At 40.0% G+C, this 19718-nt stretch overlaps 3 protein-coding genes across 5 annotated transcripts in view; 2 read left to right on the top strand and 1 right to left on the bottom strand.

The window, feature by feature from the left end:
* LOC138949233 (uncharacterized) overlaps positions 1-8578 on the top strand; it is a 60883-nt gene extending 52305 nt beyond the window's left edge. For 2 of the 3 annotated variants that reach the window (XM_070321009.1, XM_070321017.1), the window contains exon 10: positions 5731-8578. In XM_070321009.1, coding sequence (XP_070177110.1) covers positions 5731-5928 — 198 coding nt within the window. In that variant the 3' untranslated portion in view covers positions 5929-8578. Of the gene's footprint in view, positions 1-2543 lie in introns of all 3 variants that reach the window. The other variant, XM_070321025.1, reaches the window with a different exon arrangement.
* Positions 8579-8799: 221 nt separating this feature from the next.
* On the bottom strand, positions 8800-13709 carry LOC138949293 (small ribosomal subunit protein uS19-like). Its single transcript, XM_070321082.1, has 5 exons — positions 13650-13709; positions 13215-13312; positions 10573-10705; positions 10011-10112; positions 8800-8978 (listed from the first exon to the last, which is right to left on the bottom strand). Exons 1-5 carry the CDS (start codon positions 13650-13652, stop codon positions 8865-8867), a joined length of 450 nt encoding a protein of 149 aa, XP_070177183.1. The 5' UTR covers positions 13653-13709; the 3' UTR covers positions 8800-8864.
* A 28-nt stretch (positions 13710-13737) lies between these two features.
* Positions 13738-19718, top strand: part of LOC138949213 (uncharacterized) — a 45345-nt gene continuing 39364 nt past the window's right edge. Inside the window, exons 1-5 of the mRNA XM_070320988.1 lie at positions 13738-14159; positions 15671-15775; positions 16591-16633; positions 17046-17127; positions 18321-18418. Of these exons, the coding sequence (XP_070177089.1) occupies positions 14007-14159; positions 15671-15775; positions 16591-16633; positions 17046-17127; positions 18321-18418 (481 nt within the window). The 5' untranslated portion in view covers positions 13738-14006. The remainder of the gene's footprint in view (positions 14160-15670; positions 15776-16590; positions 16634-17045; positions 17128-18320; positions 18419-19718) is intronic.

Raw genomic sequence — 19718 nt, 5'->3', positions numbered from 1 at the left:
GTATTCTTTTTAACTTTCCGAGCTTGTTTTGAATATAACAGATTATATGTATATATTTTTGGAATCAGGAAATGATATAAGATAAGATTAAATCCCTTTTAGATCGATTTCTGACATTTTAATTGTTGTACTAATTAACCTTTTTTTTGTACTAATTAACCTTTTTTTTGTTAATTGTGATCATTGTGATATAATTTTAAGAGTAAACATTACCTATGTAATTATTTTTTTAGATTCGGAATTTGATGAAGAATACGATGCAATCAATTTTAAATCTGTTCACGAAAATTCGATTTTAATGACAAGTCTAATGAGCAAACTAAGTCAAATAATTTTAAAGCTTTCGAGCTACAATGCAATCCCATAGTCCGGACTTCGTCAAAGATTGCTTGACCAAAATGTCAACCAATTTGGTTGAAAAATGAGAGCGTGACAGTGCGGCCTCAACTTTCACAAAAAGCCGGATATGACGTCATCAAAGACATTTGAAAAACACGTCTGGTGATGTCATACTCAGAAACTTTCATGTCAAGTTTCAGTAGTTTTCTTTGAATCGCTCTACACATACACTAGCACAGACATACATACACCGCACCCTCGTTTTGATTCCCCGTCTATGTTAAATAAAACATTTAGTCAAAACTTCAGAAGATATGAATATGTTCTGATGAAATACCACCTATTGAGTACAACGGTAAAATTTATTAGGATAATCAGGGGCGGATAATGAACGAAAGACAAACCTTTTTACTGAATTTTCTGTACAAAAAGCCACTTTGGAAAACTTAAATGAAAACGACGACCTGCCGACTGTTTCTTTTCTTGATTGTGAATTGAGAGAGTTAAACTTGTCCGTCGAAGAGGTGATTAGCACTATAACAAGTTTAGATATTAGTAAAGCCTGCGGCCCAGATCACGTGTATAATAGGCTACTTTTAAAGCAGCCATTAGTATTTTTCACAACCACTTACAGCGCTGTTTAATCGTTGTCTCAACGAAGGACAACATCCTATTTTATGGAAATATGCACGTTACACATATATTTAAAAAAGGATCTAAAATGAGTTGTTTGAATTACAGACCTATAATTATCATTATTTAGCTGTGTGGGGAAAGTGTTTGAAACGTGTGTCCTCAACCATAAGCTGGAGGTATCGCACGAACGCTATACTGTAATCGACTTGAGAAATGTTCATGCCGATAATACACGATCAAGAAGAAATCTTTGTGCCCTAACTCAGGCTACAGTTGGGCATGTAAGTTCACGAAAAAATTGGGAACATACTAGGGGAAGGGCTCCTAATATGGACCGGCTCCTAATATGGACCGGCTCCTAATATGGACCACCTACTGTTCTGACAAACTAACGGCGCTAGAGCGCTCAAAAAAGTTTTATTCGCTGTATTTACCCTCTCTGGATAACTTGCACATGTCAAAACAGTTGCAGAAACACAAATCTCAAAACCGTTAGGCTTTTTCTGTTGTTTTTTTCACTTTTGGCAGCGTTCACTCTAAATTTGCCGCCTATAACGGACTCGTTTCTGTCCACAGCCAAAGCTTTTATCACACAAAAATTGCTATATATGACAGCTAAGACCGCATTTGTTACATTTTAGCAGTGTTGACCCCGAGTTTCTACTGCAAACAAAAAACAATAGCAAAATTTCAAAGTATGTGCGAGTCCCCTAATATGGACCACCTTCAACAAATCGAAGAAAATAAAAGCTAAAGGCTATTTTCATTAATTCATTAAGGAGCTTGCTGGAAATCACCTATAACTAGCCCTCGAGATTAAAAAAAAATAACAAAAAGTCTTCTTTTCAGTCGTGGAAGTTGATAATTTCACTTATTTTCACTCTGTTTTTGATAAGCTTCTTTAGTTTTCTGGTGTGCTTCAAATAATGCTCTCATCAACCCGAAACAGATAAATCTAAAGCATATTTGAATTAGTCTGACTTGTACACTATAAGTTGTATCATGTTATTTTGAAGTATAGGGGGCTTTTTACAGTGATTCGTGAAGGCCGCTTCACTGGTCCATATTAGGCGCCCAGGCTCCTAATATGGACCATTTGTGATTTTTTCTGTATTTAATTTTTGCTGAATGTCTATCAAAGCTATGTCACTCTAATTAGGCCTAACGGTTAACCTAAGAGAGAAGGACTACCAAACACAAAAATGAAATATCTTCGCAAGAAAACAAGCTAGTTATCAGCATGAAACAAAAAGTGGTCCATATTAGGAGCCCTTCCCCTATGTGTGTGAACGTGTTATTGCGTGTGTGTGTGTGTGTGTGCAGTGTGTGTGTGTGTGTACAGTGTGTGTGTGTTTGTGTGTGTGTGCGCGTGCGCGCGCGTGTGTGTGTGTGTGTGTGTGTGTGCCGTGTGTGTGTGTGTGTGTGTATGCCGTGTGTGTGAGAGAGAGAGATAGGCGACTTGTCCTTTGCTGGGGGTATGCAGTGCCTTGGCAATGCACTTCTACTTAATTTGTATTTTGTGAAGTTAAATAATATAATAACGCCGTTGCAATCTGGTTTCATTCCAGGTGACTCCACTGTAAACCAATTACTGCACCTACAATGATTTATGTGTAGCTGCTGACAAGGGACTCCCAACACAAGCTATTTTTTTTGGATATGTCAAAAGCCTTCGACCGTGTGTGGCATAAAGGCTTATTGTACAAATTAGAGGCTATTGGCATACGAGGACGTTTATTGTGTTCAGGAATGGCCATATCGTCCGCCCGGACTATTATTTCTATAGTAGAAACCCCTTGGCAACTCGTCCGGCTGGCCAATGAAAATTCTGGTCAAATGCGAGCCTGTCGGTTGTACTTTAGAGTTTTAAAGCCATATAAACACTGCAGATCAACTGTGGTATGTACCGGGCCAGCGAAATTTCTGCCGGGCTAGTGACTTTCTTGAAGTTACTTGCCCGGCTGGCGAGTTAAAATGTTGAGATTTGGCCATCCCTGGTGTTGGATTAGAAGTTCTTTAAAAGACCGATTACAGAGTGTTATTTTGTTGTAAAAGGCCACAAGTCGGCCCCACAGACTGTACCAGCTGGTGTACCCCAGGGATCAGAGCTAGGACCACTATTCTTTTTGATATATATATACACACGATGTTGTCTTAAATGTTCAATCTAATGTAAAATTGTTTGCAGATGAGATGACACAAGCATGTATTCAGTGTCAGAGAACGATTCCCAATTACGCAAAGATATTTTGAATTTGGATTTACAGAAATTAAGTAGATGGGCAAATGATTGGAAGGCAAAAAAGACTGAGTTGTTAAATTTTAAACGACGTGATAGTGATTTTGATTGTTTGACATTTAATGATATTGATGTTCAGAACACTGCCCACCACAAGCATTTGGTTGTTGTATTTCAAAATGAGTGTAAGTGCGGGAACGTCCATATTAATACTATTGCAAGTAGTAAAGTCATGTTATTGATTAATTGTTTGTAATTTTATAAGCACAGGTTTAGTAGAACATGTTTAGAAATTATGTATAAATCCTACGTATTACCACATTTTGATTACGCTGATGTCGTCTGGGATAGTTGTACACTGGGAAGGCTTATCAAACATTTTTGGAACAGCTCCACCTCGAGGCCTTCAGGGTAATTGTTGGAGCAGTTAAAGGAACAAGTCACCAGAAATTATATGAAGAATCTGGTTTTAGCAGTTTAAAAGTAAGAGAGGAAAGACATAGATTAATTGTGTATCATAAAATGGTACATATGAAACTGTGCACAGTACGTATATGGTTGATCTATTGCCTCTCCTTGTTTCGGCTGTGAATCCCTACCATAGACGGAAACCACTTGAACGGGTTGTACCACCACATATAACTGATATAAACAGTCATTTGTTCCCAGCACTACCCGAACATGGAATTCTCTACCAAATAATATTAAATTAACAAAATCAATTAACCAGTTAATTTTTTTAGGTCGTTCAGATATAGTAAAGGTCCTCCTCATTATTATTATTGGAAGAGAAAAGACAGAATTATACACTGCAGATAAGATTAGAAATGAGTGATTTAAATAATGATATGATGAAACGCCACTTTAGTGATAACCGCCTAACTTGTCTGTGCGGATATCGCAATGAAGATGTTGAACATTATTTATTATTTTGTAGAACGTCCGAAAATTAACAATACACACCTTACCGGGTGATTATCAGAATGTACAATGTGTATTGTTTGGTCTGCAAAGCCTATGTTTATTTTCCAAAAATATTAAAATATTCGAAAAGGTACCCCCCGCGGGTTAGGGGGAGTCCCATCATGTATTGGTTGGGACGAGAAAGAATTTACCCGATGCACCCCAGCATGTCGTAAGAGGCGACAAACGGATTCTGTTTCTCCTTTTACCCTTCAGTGTTAAGTGTTTCTTGTATAGAATATAGTCAATTTTTGTAAAGATTTTAGTCAAGCAGTATGCCACGGGTATACGGTCTTGGTGACAAAGTGTAGTGCGTTCAGTTTCATTCTGTGAGTTCGACAGATTGACTAAATGTTGTATTTCGCCGGCGCGACTTGTTGAAGGTTGTGTTTGTGTAAATGTTTATTAAGGGTTTGTTTATGTGTTCACATGACTTAGTTCAGATTGATGACATTATTTTTGGATGAAATTATTGCTGTTGTAGGAACATTGAATTTGCATACATGTCTGTGATAGTCATCCGGCGTCTCCCTGACCCCCCTCACCTCCCCGTTTGCCGCGATTTAAATCCCACCGATATTGTTATAACTATTTAAAGTCAAATCCCTTCCGTCATTTACCTCCTCTGATTCTTTTGTTGTTACAGTCTTTACTTTGTCTTACATTCCTAATAAGGGTATAAACAATTTTCTGACCTTGACATAACACTGTGAAAAATAATTCCTTTCGAGTCTAGACGTACATATGTAAAACCACACTTAGTATAAGGCTTAGCTTGTTGTGTGGTCACATATGTTTATATCGTATTATACATGCCACCCGGCTGTATTTTCGGAATAAAATCTTGTTTAAACAAACAAAAACACTGATAAGCAGAGTACACAATATCCCGCAGTGGGGCACTGCGGTTATGAAATTAAAAGTCCCTCCTGTTTTTGGAACCGCAGGAGCTTTCTAGTTTGCTGTTAGGTAGATTTTTGGTTCCTCTTTCCTGTCATGCTCTCTTTTTCTTCATGAATTCTTTTCTTTTTTCTGCCTTCTTGCTCATTCACCTGCATTTTTTCCCAAAATCTCTTCTCTTGCCGCTTGTCTCGCGATTCATGTATAGTTTAATCTGTTAGTGTTCTGATGTAAGTCCAGCAGTAGATAGGTTAAGCCTATTTTAACATACTGGAAACTGGTAATCTTCCAGTAGGTATTAATTTAGTTTTACTAAAGCCTGCTGGGACACAAGTAGGTTAGTGCATTTGTAAACAGGAATCGCTTGACAAGTGGCCCCCTTCATCCCCCCCTTCCTCGTCCTGATATGGCTCTGCGTAGTCGGCTGGACGTTAAGCAACAAATAAACAAACAAACAAACAAAGAGTACAATACTGAATCGATGTCCTTCCGGGCTTAACGGTAAGCCTACAATTACCATAATAAATGAGAATGAGGGAGCCACGTACAGTCCATACAGGCGGCGAAATAGCGGGCGGGAAAGATTGCATATGTATTGGTGTTTTAAAGCGGGTTGACTTGGGGAGGTATTCACATTACCTTTCATTCTGCAGGCCCGATCAGAAACCGCGCAGTCAGCGCGCAACCAACTTTTGGATCTGACGGCAGAAGCCGTGCGCAAGGACCCGGATATGGAAGCGTCCCTTCGTGAAGTCGCAGGGTCAGATGGGTCAGGGGTCGAAATCCGGGTGATACTGGACCGGCTGACAACTAAAAAACTCCGCGAAGTGTACGAAACGCTGATGCAGTAAAGGCAGTTGGACGATGACGTGAATGACTTGGAGAGCAGTAACAAACTATATATGATTCAGAACGGACAATATCAGCCCAAGAAATGATCACTGCAATGTTTCCTGTCAGATTTGGCTGCTCAGACCCCTGCACCAGTTGACCGTAGTTAAAAGTAGCTAAGTCACTGCGCTGCATATAAAGCCTTGCCGATGGAAGAAGAACCATGATGAGTTTAGCATATCACCAACTCATGTCCCTACTGAATAGGAAAACTTCCTGTGTGGACGTAAAGGATCCCCCAGTTAGTTAGAACCATGATCAACCAGCGCGTGTTCTACTTTAACGCTCTGCCCCAACCTATCCAATATAATGTGTTGACCGCCAGTTACCACCACCGTTTGATTTTATATCATATTTTGTTAAAACTTTTCTGCTTGGTCGCTCGAGTCCTTATTTGGGATGTTGCTGTTTTTGTTGGAGGGAAGGGGGCGAATGGAAGGTTGAGGGGGGGGGGGGGGGGGTGGCATGGAGCCGAGGCAGTATGGTGATGATTCTGCTGTCTTCCGGACGGCTAAGGGGAGCCCGCGAGGAGATACTGAGACAAGTGGTCTTTTCTCTCTCTGTCCACTGCGACTTCACTGCTTTTATCTAGTGAGTGCTGGCGGCAATATGATTCATCGAGAGAAAGCAGAGCAGAGCAGAGAGAGAGAGACAGAGAGAGAGAGAGAGAAAGAGAGAGAGAGAGAGAGAGAGAGAGAGAGAGAGAGAGAGAGAGAGAGAGAGAGAGAGAGAGAGAGAGAGCAATTAAGAGAGAGGGGGCTGATTGTGATACCACTATTTGTGATGCTTGTACGTGGCTTTCTGTTCTCGTACAAAATGTGTTAATGTTTTTTTTAAAATAAAAAGCATTAAAGGCACAGTAAGCCTCCCGTAAACCATCACCGATACTGTCACTGTCAGGCTTTTACACACAGTACAAACACCCTTTCATTTAAACACTCACCGAACGGAAACATCCTAGGTGCTCTACGTAAAGAGCGAGCAATTTTTAAAGAATTGATTTTGCGGATTGTCTCTCAGACAATCGGACCGTGGTGCGTTTTGGCGCTAGACCTAACGTTTAAAATCTAAATAATAAATTGACAGCTTGTTACACAAACATTCTTAAATCATAAAAGAATTCTTTTTTCATCAAGACAAGATCAGTACAATTCGAAGTTTAGAAAGTTTGAAAAAAGAAAAGCCAGGAAGCAGGGTCACGCAAGGTCGTGGTTCTCGTAGCAGACGACGATTTATGCCTATCGCCAGTTCCTCTGAACAGTCAAAAGCCATCGCTAGAGTTCTTGTGAACCACAGCCGTTTGTTTCGTGCATAGTCAGAGGTACATAATAACGTGCTATGGCAGATAAGCTCACATCGAGTCGCATTCAAATTACTAACTGACGACTACATTGTGAAAAAGGGAAACTGGATCACACGGGTTCACGATGGCTCAGGGGTAAGATAAACCACGCCGGCAAAAATAAATTCTTTGACAATTGCTCGCTCTTTACGGAGGGCACCTAGGATGTTCTCAAGCGGTGAGTGTTTAAATGAAAGGGTGTTTGTACTGTGTGTAAAAGCCTGACAGTATCTGTGATGGTTTACGGGAGGCTTACTGTGCCTTTAAGTAAGTATCTATAAACATTGGTGGCCCGACACCGAGACTGGAAAGACACCGGTAGCACACCAAGAAGCGCGGTGGCCTATTTTCAGCCTTTATGCCTAACAGTGTAAGACTGAAACAGCAAATCATGTTTGTTAGAGGCATTCAGTGTTGCGTTCAAGACTCGTTTACTTCATTGCTAAAGAAATAATGATTATTAAGTAGTGCTAAAAATTTAAGCAACCCTGATATGAAATCTGGAGAAAAAAAAATCATCACCATTTATAGAACTGCTAGAATAACTTTAAGTAATCAGACATTGTCCCGTATTATTTACCAAATTTTGTTTGAGGTTAGGATCTTACAAATAAGTGTTTAATTAGCTTTAACAATTGAACTGTTCAGATTCTGTGTGTGTGTTTTATGCAACGGTATGCGTGCACTGTGCTTAAGAGCGTCAGTTACCGATATATATATGTTGCTCATTATTTAAATGCGTATGCAATAAGTTGATCTTGGTGGTGTAATTGTGTTCGAGTAAGCTTTTTGATTGTGTCTTTGCGTTACGTGTATTAGAAATGCGATGTGGTGCTGCAGAAAAATGTCCATGTAAAACTGAAGTGTAAATTTAAGTTTTCTTATGTAAGGTGCATTGATCCTGTGTCATAATTCATTTACAAGGTGCATTGTATGATAATGCTAAATGGTACAACCTCAACTGGTATTTACTGTGGAGAAATTTTGTGCAAATATCCAATGAAAAAAATACAAAATGATTCTCCCAATACACCCTTCACACTGATCTGTTAATATGTTGACTTTCGTGATACATCCATGTATGCCCTCATGATATAATAGATTGAAAAACCTTTTTAATGAACATGAAATATTATTCCAATATTTTAATAGTTTTGTATTATTGTTGTATGTTGACCTTTGTTAGTATGCTGTTGTATATTTTTCAGAATTTAATACAAAATGTGCATCATTTGTCATCATGCTTCAAATAAAGTAGACAATAATTTTACCTCCCTTCTGTTTTTACAATACAGATAGTCAAGCCAAGAAAGTAAATCAGAATATCTATTTAGAGCTGTGTGTGTGTGTGTGTGTGTGTGTGTGTGTGTGTGTGTGTGTGTGTGTGTGTGTGTGTGAGAGAGAGAGAGAGAGAGAGAGAGAGAGAGAGAGAGAGAGAGAGAGAGAGAATAGAAGCTCACATTCAACAAAATCACCAGATAAACCACAATACTTTGGACCTTCACTTTATTTCGCATGAGACCTCAAAGCGACATAATACAGAACAAAGCACGTCTACTTCAGTGGGATGAACCTGGAGGAGTGGGTGGCACCAATACCAGGGCGACCGTGCTTGACAGGCTTGTAGGTGATGGAGAACTCGCCCAGGTAGTGGCCGATCATCTCAGGCTGTAAACACACAAGTTACCTTATAAATGACCAAGGCAAAAGGAAAAAGAAAGAAAAAAAACCATTACCTGTCCCATTTCTATCGGCTTACAAAAACGATGGCCTGATATACTGTGATGTCAACATAGTTATTTTGATTCAATATTTAAACCATTATCAAGCACCTAGATCTGATTGAAGATCTCTTATCTTCTGTTTAGCCGCTGAATGTAACTTTAATAGTAACTTCCACTGACATGACAGTCAATTTAAATTTCACCACTGATCAAAAGGATAAAGATCAGATTTTATATAGTCCTTCATGGAAATTCGGGCTGCTTTCTCCCTGGGGAAAGTGAGCTGCCATACATTATGGCGCTACCTATTTTGTAGTTTTTCCTACATGTACTTGCATTCATGTTTCCTAGCCCTGAGACATTCACTGTGAACTTAGGTTCTTTATCGTGCACATGCTTGCATACAGGGGTGTTCGGACTCAGCGGAGAGTCTACACTAAGTTGACTCTGGGAAATAAATCCCTCGCCAACCGTGGGAATCAAACCCACGCAGACAACAACTGGTTTTGAAGCTAGCGCCACTACCCACTGAGCTATCTCCCCGCCTGACAACACATGTAAAGTTCCAATGCACAAAATATGCAAAGAGCCCACAGACTGATGGGAGTTTAAGGGCATACCGTTTAAAGGAAACATGTAGTCAACCGAAACCTGTGACTTTCCCCACTAAATAGGTCTTGACACACTAGTGACTTCCAATTGTGCGTTGCAATGACGATTTAGATCTGAGCAAAGTCCGAGTCTTGTATCATCAATCTACAATTCAGCTTTGCATGGTTACACATTCCTCAGTGCTCTGCGTCACTGCAAAAACGATTTTAGTTTTCTTGCTCAGCATATAAATTTCTGCCTGTATTCCCCCTCTCTGTCACTGTCAGTGTCACCAATAGTGAAGAATGACTACTATAAAACGCCATTGAACACCAAATGGAAGGGACACAGTGAGCATAATGAAATCATGTGCCAGCTCACATACCTTGACTTCCACCTGGTTGAAGGTCTTGCCGTTGTAGACACCAACGATGCTGCCGATCATCTCAGGGACGATGATCATGTCGCGCAAATGTGTCTTCACCACCTGCACATCAGATCAAAAAAATAAGCATTGTTTGAAAGAAAAAGAAAATTCTCAAAGAAAAAGGCTCTCAACTGCATAATTTACAGCTGACAATTTTTCTTTTTCATCAAAATATCAATATACTATTCATATTAGCCTAATTAGGTGATGCTACAATCCCACAGTACAAACAGTAGATAAGCCAAAGCAACCACCAAAAGAAATTGCGGCTCTGACACATGGATGTTACTCTGCTAATTTCTGAATAGATATTGCGTTTTTTAAACAGCATTTGTAATCGGTAGCTGCATTTTCTCGCAGACATGCATTTTCCACTCATCTTTTTGCAGTAGGCTGCCAAATGTGACATGTCAGTGGAATTTCAGTCACCAGTTTTCACTAAAAATCTTTAGATAATATGCTATGCCATTCGCAACCATTATCCTAAATAGAATGTATAGGAAATGGGCAAAGCTCTTACCTCTGGCTTCTCCAAGGGTCCAGCCTCCTTCTTGGCTTTCCTCAGTCGCTTGATGAGCGTCATTGGCTTGCGCTTCAGACCACGAGCGAATCGGCGGCGAGCCCGGCAGTGGAACAGCTCCATCAGTTGTTCACTGAAAAAGAGCAAATGAGAAGTGTTGTTTACTTTTCGTATTTGTCTGTATCCAGTGAAAAAGGGAATCCCATCACCGATTTGCCAGCCCTATCATGCAGCATTTCTGTAGATGTCACAATGTTGGGCACAGCACCCTCTATGAATAAAAGCTTTTTTTATATTTTAATTAGTGCAATATCATATTTGATTGTATCCCTTTTATGTTTTATGTGTGTCGTCCTATACAATTGTTGTTATAATCGTTTACAGGCAGGCAGGGTGTGCCGAAGAAAAATGTCCATTTTTATGTAATATTTTAATGGACAATAAAGTGCTGTTATTGTTATTGTTATTATATCGGTATAAATGATTGATTTTGTCCAGTATCATTCGTTGATGCTTGGCCGACCAATGCCATGTCTTTCAGGGGAAATCTGATTGATGTACATGAAATGAAGAGAATCAGCAAGGGTGGGTGGTGAGGTTGTGCTCATTTTAACCTTGTAATGTCCAATTACAATTTACGATTGTGTGTGTAAATAAAGCACTTCAACGATGTCTGCGCCAGACCGGTCGTCTTTCAAGAAAAAATTGTTACTAAAGTTTCCTAACTTTGATTACATCCGAAAGGTGAGTTCTATTTCAATTTTTTTTTGTAAGGAGGATGTGCGCTATGCAAAAAATTGGTGCCTGACATACGCTTCAGGCATGAGAACAGGAAATCATCAAAAAGGAGAAAAATAATGCAGGGGTGCGGGGGCCGCTATTGCCCATGAAAGTACCCCCCCCCCCCCCCCCCCCCCCCAATTTTCTCAACGGATTTACACCGATCTCAGAAATGACCCTGGGGCTCATCAAAAAGGCGAATTTCCGCCAAACGGCGAAAGATTCTCTTGCCTGACGCTTGAATGACAAAAGATGATACACAAACGCATACACAAGTTTTCAAATTGCATTTGTAGGATTGTTATATTTTGTTTGTGTTTGTTCTACATTTAGACAAATATTGACGGAATGTTTTCAGATAGACTAAGAATTGAGACGAAGGTGTCTGTGGGTGTCGGTGAAGAGGAATTCTGAGAAAACTTCTTAACCGATCTTCATGAAACTTAATATGCAAATTCATCCGGATGATACCCCCCAGATCGTTGTCTTCATTTCTTTGGATAAATGTCTTTGATGACGTCACACCCGGCTTTCAGTGGAAGTTTGCAGGCTTTGCCAAGACAATTGCAATCTGTCTCGGTCTTTGGGCTTAAGAAGCCTTCCTACATGTCTCGGCGATGACTGGTTCACAGTGTTCATGTTTTAGTTTCAGGCCGACTGATTGACTAAATGTTTTGATATCGCTTCTTGAGGGTTACCTCGTTATCTTCTAATGTTCTAGTTTTTGTCGCGTATAGCATATGTTCATTCGAGCTTCTGTGGTTCGATCTTATGTCGATTGAGCTTTTGTCGTTAGAGCTGATGTCATGTACCCGCACAAAATGTGCACAAATGCCTGTCGTACATATACTGCCCATCCTTCTCACTATTCCCCTTTTGTGTTGGAAGTATGATGACACTCATTCAGTGATGGCACTACGTGCCACTAGTATTTTTTCAAACCGGTACACAAAGTTTTATGATGCAAACTGTCCAGAAAAGAAACGGTAGGCTGGTCATTGGAACCAGTAAGAGTCAAACTCGGTACTGGTTTTGTTATTTTACCAGCGAAAAAAACCCTACTAGTTCTAAAAATCAACCGGTAGGTCATACCGGCAGGCGATTTCCCCCCGGTATTTTCTCATTTCAACTGGTGAAATAACGGTCACCTTGACCACGCCCAGTGCCTTCTCATCGGCGTTAGGGGGGCAGAAACCAGTGTGAGAGCCTCAGTAGTTTTTATCCAGTTTTTAACATTGCAACATAGCATTTTTTAACTGTGCTTGAAAAGCCTACATTCTAGGGCAAACGGACTAAAACCGCAAGTACAGCAGCAAGAAGACCAGCTGGAGTTGTACACTATATCCACCTTGTGTACAGTGAACTTTTAAGACTCTTTTAGATGCGCACACCCAAAATAACCGTCACGTTGATAGTCGTCGTCGGCTTCTGTGGCGCACCCGCCAACCACCAACCCAGGCGGGTTATCCAGATCCAGAACAGTAATCGCCACTACTGTCATTAATAGACCTTTTCGGTATCTGAGCAGCTCTCGCCAGACATGCTCTGTGTTATGCTTCGAATTCCGCGAGCACTTCGAACACCGGCCTTCACAGCTCTCGCGAGATAGCCGTACCACATGCTTTGAAGTTTGCGAGAGCTTGGAGTACCGATAGGGTCTATTGTAACTAGACATTGCGGCAGACTGGGCTGCCGTAGATTGGGATGACACGGAAGATCTGCCCATAGGTGTGTAAGACCAGGCAAGCGAAAGCAACATTTAAGTAACTAATTATGCACTGCACTTTTCACAAACAAAACGCAGCTCGAATAGCACAAAGTGTTGATCTACTGTGCTGGGTAGAATGATCTATGTTACTAACCTGCTCATGTCCAGCAGCTGATCCAAATCCACACCACGGAAGGTGTACTTGCGGAAGGTCCTCCTCTTCTTCTTTTCTGCCAATTCTTGATCGTCCGCCTGAAAAAGAGACAATCTAGTTATAAGTTACAATAACACACGATCAATTGCTTTTATTTTTTCACTGGCGCAATTTTACAATCACCTAACATTGCAACACAACCTGAAAGTGAAACCGCAGTATAGGCCTATAGTATACATTTAGTACTTTCGCTACCTTCTGGCTTTAACCAAAATAACGATTAAACTAATGGATCAACGTCGTTTTGCAATAACATACACCTCATTTCTAACTGCAAAGTGTCCATTGTTTAGTTCTCTAAACCGATGATGCAAACTGATCACACAATGATATGATGATTTGAGATTTTCTCATAGCCAAACGTGGTTTTCCTACCATTTTGAGTTTTGGGTGTAGAGAAAGGAAGTTGAGAGGGAAAGAAAGCAATGCGCATGCGCCGGAAGTTTACAAACAGGTGCGAGTAACTCTGCCCCTGAGTGCTTTTGCCAAAAAACAAAAAAAACACGATGGAGGCAAACTAGTTGGAACAATGTCGAAGTTGAGTTGCTACAGGGATCTGGATGAACTACTGACTTTCTTTTACAAAAGAGGATTATTATCGTCTGACTGTCCCTCAGTTCCAGTCGTCTGCATGTCCAAAACGGCATCGTGATTTAATGCACAGAAGTGAAGGAACAGGTTTCGACTCTTGTCTTGAGTCTGAGTCTTGACTCTGGGGAGTGACTGTCAACAATGTCGAAAACCGGCAAGAGTCGGTTGTCACGTCTTCTCCCCAAGTTTCTGCGTGGAGATAAAAGCAGCAAAAGCGAAGGGGGCATTGACAGCAAGAGTCCGTACTGCATCATTCACTTTTTGGACGACAGTCATCACCAGATTCAGATCAAAGTGAGCACAACTAACTACAGTCGCTGAATATTTAAGGAGAGATCTGAGATGTACAAGGCGGGTTAGCGACAGAGAGTTCAACTTTAATTGGATGGAATTCTTTATGCTCTTATGAATTAAGAGATAAAGCTTGAAGAAGCATTCTCACAAATTGGCCCTGTGGTAATTCATTAGCGTAACAACTGACCCTCAGTCTGCTCAGCAGGATTAGTTTTGGTCGATTGAATGCATCCAATATTTTGAATTTGATTGCATCCACAAGTTAATTAGGCTAATTTTGACATGAATAAATATGCATTTTGAGTGTAAGTCCCGATGGTGTATTCCCGATTTGGACCCATGGAAGTGATGTCACTTTTGTTAGTGTACGTTGAGATGCATGGATCTGGAGCCTCGCTTTTTAATTTGTGACGCGCTGCTTTCAGTTTCAGTGGCTTTTCAGTTTTAAGGGGTCTAGCTTGATCATAATTAAATTACCTTTTTTTTTTTAACTACTCTTCAAATTTTTTATATGGCGCAAACATTTTTCACAACTTTGACTACTCCGCCCGATTGACCGGTATAGCGCCTTATCAGTGTCTAAAGACAAACTAGTACACATGTCCCCACAACTCTAAAGAAGCATAAAATTCTCTCTGTTTCTGCGACTATGACTATGGTAACATTTTCTGGGACCATCTCTCTCAGATATCAAAGACATCTGTCTCAGTTGAAAATGAAATTCAAAAGAAAAAAGAAAAGTAAAAAAAAACCTACCATTCTTGTTTTTCCATTCTGAATTTTAGCTGTTAAAGTGTAATAGTGCTTATTGCGTGGATTTTTATCGTGAAAGTGCAGGTTGCGTTTTTTACAACGATGTGACTTATAGTCCCAAACATACGGTATGTTCACCTCCTATAACTATAAGTCACAGTCAAGCTCTTGGTTCAGTTTACTTTTAGAATTAGACACTTTCTTTTGAGAAATTAACCGTGCAGTACAACTACAAGTACAACTCACTTTTCACGAACGTTGAACAGACATGATGTGTCAAACATTCTCAAATGGTATCTGCAGCACAGCTAGTTACTAGTTAGACAAAGAGAAATGTTCAATATTTTTAATAGACATTTAGATTGGCTAATTATACAAAGACAAACATCAGAGACAGTGCATCATATTTTTTTTTATACTTGTAGCCATAGACAGCAAAAAATAATGTCATGTAAGTTCTCCTTTGGAATACTCCAGTGATCCATGGACCATGTTTAAAAAACAAGCAAGGTAGCTTATAGTTATTGGAACTTTCAATTGTGACAAAAAGATACAGTCAGTGAGTCACTGATGATATTCAACATATGAATTTTGGAACATTGGCAGTCTATTTGTTTTTTGGTTCCAGTGCCCCATAGTTAAGAAACCCAGTATTATAGCAAAGACTTATTTTGTGTGCCACTGATGTCATACTTTATACCCTTTTCAAGTGTTCATAAAGATACGAAGCGGGATCACTTATTTCTCTGTTGATGCAGGCAAACTGGAAAGGGAATCAGCTGCTGGAGAAGGTGTGTGAGCTACTGAGCCTGCATGAAAAGGATTACTTTGGGCTACGCTTCATCGACTCTTCTGGACAGACAGTGAGTTTCTGCACTTCTTCTTCTTCTTCGTTCATGGGCTGAAACTCCCACGTTTATGCTCGAATGGATTTGTACGTGTTTGACCATTTTTACCCCGCTATTCAGGCAGCATATGCCAATTTGGGGGGAAGCATGATGGGTATTTTTGTGTTTCTATAAGTATAACTTTAATATGTAAGCGCCTAGGGCTATATCTAGATTAGGCGCATAAAAATGATCACAATAATAATAATGATAATAACCCACCGAACTCTTGAGTATGGATTACAGGATCTTTTTCGTGCGCACTTGGTCTTGTGCTTGTGTGTAAACACGAAGGGGGATAAGGCACTAGCAGGTCTGCACAAAAGTTGACCTGGGCCTGGGCGATCAGAAAAATCTGCACCCTAAACCCACCAGGCGGCGGCCACCGGGATTTGAACTCATGATCTTCAGATTAGAAGGCCAATGTCTTATCCACTACGCCTCTGCTCTCATTTCTGCACTGATTGTCATGAGCACCATACATTTCTTAGTAACTTAGTTACTGGTCTTTATTATTCATTGTCTGTCACTAACTTGCGTCAGCAAAAATAGTATTTCATGTAGCTAGGTTATCAAATATGATAGCCCTGGCCCTGAGCCTTTGTGAAAAATATTGCTGATGACTGCATTGCCATTGAACCTCTTCAATTCTCAACTCTCAACTTCCAATCGTAGAAGTTTTAAATAAGGAAAAAAATAAGCAAAGGATAAAAGGTAGGCTGCAGCTTAGTTATAATAATACTAATAGTATTTCCTGGCAACAGTCATGAAATCTTTTCTTCTGTTTTCAGCACTGGCTTGATGGAAGTAAATCCTTGTCATCACAACTGAAAGGTAAATGCTGAGCAGTAGCGTCATGATTTGAATTTTGATGTGCGTCATAATTGAGCAAATCTGATTAAAACTATATATTAGAAGAAAATAAATAATTAAATAATAAATGTATACTGTAACACTGACAGTATACATGTATACATAAGATTGAGAAATTAGATTAAATAATAGTAGAATGCATACACATTTTTGATCAGCTGGCATAACAACACATTCAGACTTATGTTGTGTGCCACTGACGTGATTTATTGATGTATACACTGTGATCTATCCATAAAATTCAAATATTTTACATGTATTTTTATTATCAATTTATAAGAAGACTGCTAAGGGGTACATTATTATGTTGACACTACGGTAGTACAGAGCCATGTTTGTTTCATGTACTGATTCTTTTAATGTTGATTTCAAGGTTGCCAGACTCCCCACAAATTGTACTTTGGCGTCAAGTTCTATGCAGCAGACCCTTGCAAACTGCGAGAAGAAATTACCAGGTCTGTAGTTTGTATATAAATTGTAATTTTTATGATACCAGATTATTTGTCAGCTTGTTCTGTTGTAAAGATCAGTGATTTTCCAGACTCTGGACCCTGCAGAACATTCTTGTATAAATCACAAATCTTTAAATCTCTCTAAAGATCTTGGTGTTTGTGTCGTTTGACGTTGTTGAATTAAAAAGATACCATGACATGGCCGTTTATGATAAGGAATAAAACTGTGCGCTTAAGAAGAATACTTTCAGATATCATCAGGCAGCAGTAAGAAAAACTAGTAAACATGCAAACAGCAAAGTGTGGGGATAAGGGAATTATGCCACAATTGACTTTGTATTACATGTATACCTCTGTACAAAAAAGAGTGTAACTGCTAAGTATGAGTACCTTTTACCTTAAATGTTATCCATGCATTTGGGTAACTACTGAAAGAAAAGGTTGTTTCACACCCTCATGGCAGAGCCATTAGGGGAATGTAATAAGGGGGCAACCCCTGAGGGAAATTGTCTGAATACAGTGGAACCTCCCTTTTAGGACCTGAACAAAATCTGAGAAAATCAGGTCTTAAAATCACCGGCACGGTGGCCTAGTGGTAAGGCGTCCGCCCCGTGATCGGGAGGTCGTGGGTTCGAACCCCGGCCGGGTCATACCTAAGACTTTAAAATTGGCAATCTGGTTGCTGCTCCGCCTGGCGTCTGGCAATATGGGGTTAGTGCTAGGACTGGTTGGTCCGGTGTCAGAATAATGTGACTGGGTGAGACATGAAGCCTGTGCTGCGACTTCTGTCTTGTGTGTGGCGCACGTTATATATGTCAAAGCAGCACCGCCCTGATATGGCCCTTCGTGGTCGGCTGGGCGTTAAGCAAACAAACAAACAAACAGGTCTTAAAATGGGGGTAAATTTACAGAGGTTATGAACAGAACATTTGAGAAAACATGGTCTTAATAGGGAGGGAGGCTTAACTTGGGGGGTCTTAAAAGGGGGACATGCATGATTGTATTCATGCTGCAACTGAGGTTGGGGGGGGGGGGGGGGGGGGGGAGGGGGAGGTTATCGATGATCCTATCTGTGTAATGATACTGATAGCCTGTTTTGGTGTTGTTTTAAATACTATGCCTACCACTGTGACTGAGTTTATTTCCATAACGCTTTTGAGTTGCATCTGCATGCATCTGGGATTTTTGCTCGTTAGGTACTTGTTCTACCTGCAAGTCAAGCAGGATGTTCTTCAGGGGAGGCTACCTGTCACCTTTGATGAGGCCACAGAGTTGAGTGCCTATGCTGTTCAGTGTAAGACCCTTCTTATATCTTTTTCTTTCGCAAATAATGAGGTGTCTTTCTGCATTGTAAAATGTTTACAGTACTAAGTGATTCAAACTTGTCTTTTAATGATTTTTTTTCAAAGCAGCTTAATTTTCTTACTCTTCGAGCAATAATGGTTTGGTGAGGTGGGAGGAGGGGTTGATAATGTGATACTGATTAAAAGCTCTAATAAACGAAATAATATATGTTGCAGAACTTTTGTTAGGCCAAACAAAACATATTTGTCATCATTTTCACGAGTTTTCATTCACAAACACCTGGGAAATAAATCTCATGTTCCCCATGCAATAAATCGAGGTGGTGAATGGGTTTGAGCTTTCAGGTGAAACGTGGATTGTCAAAGTAAAAGCCAATCAGGCTGATTGTTTGATGTGTGGAACCATCGCGGCTTTGGATTTGTGTTTCCGGGGACAACGATTGTAAGCATTCACTCTCAAAGACCCAATCAATGTTGATAATTACCGCGGCGACTCATGGTCAATTTGCAACTTATCTCTGTAATCGCAAAATCCACAACGAAAAGTCATAAACACTTAAAAAGAAAAGAAATATGCTCAACACTTACTGAACTCACACGTATGATCGCAGCTCTGTAAATTTTCAGACTGGAAGAAAAGCGTCAACAAGCTACGTTTGACGTCACATACAAGGTTGACGTGTTATCTCGAGCTACTGTGACGATGCTTTGTGGCCCGGAGTTGGATTCTAAAAATTCGTCTCCCTGTGGGTTATTGTGCATTTTGTTGCACAACCAAAATGATAACAAAAACGATGTTTGGTGGCTTGTCGTCAGACCAGCATTTTGTTGTTGGTCCTCGGGGAGCATATCGCCTTTTGTCTCATATTTATCAACCGCGGCCTTCGGCCTTGGTCGATAAAGATGAAACAAAAGACGATATGGTCCCCTTGGACCAACAAAAAAGCTGGTCTGTCAACAAGCCATCTTATAATGTTGGTTTAGGGTAATCCCCATAAAATCGGCTTTTTAAAACCAAATTATTTTTTTTATTTTTTTAAAGATTTATTTGAGTCTAAAGGAGGCTACTTACCTTAGTCTTGGTATGGTTCACAAGATGTGCCAAAAGTTGATTTTTTTTTTAGAAATTAAAAAAGTTTTAGGGTCGGCGGGAAAAAAATAGGGTCGGTCGGGTTACCCTAAACCAAAATTTAGTTTGTGTGCCTTATACTTGACTATGGTTGACAACTGCTGACAAACAATTGTTTAATACTGTTGATTCTGATTTTAGGTCAGAACAAAATCATATCT

The sequence above is a fragment of the Littorina saxatilis genome, linkage group LG1 (genome assembly GCF_037325665.1).
Source record: "Littorina saxatilis isolate snail1 linkage group LG1, US_GU_Lsax_2.0, whole genome shotgun sequence".
In the NCBI taxonomy this organism is placed as follows: Eukaryota; Metazoa; Mollusca; class Gastropoda; order Littorinimorpha; family Littorinidae; genus Littorina; species Littorina saxatilis.
Note: the sequence above shows the minus strand (reverse complement) of the source record. Positions and strands in the feature narration are given on the sequence as shown.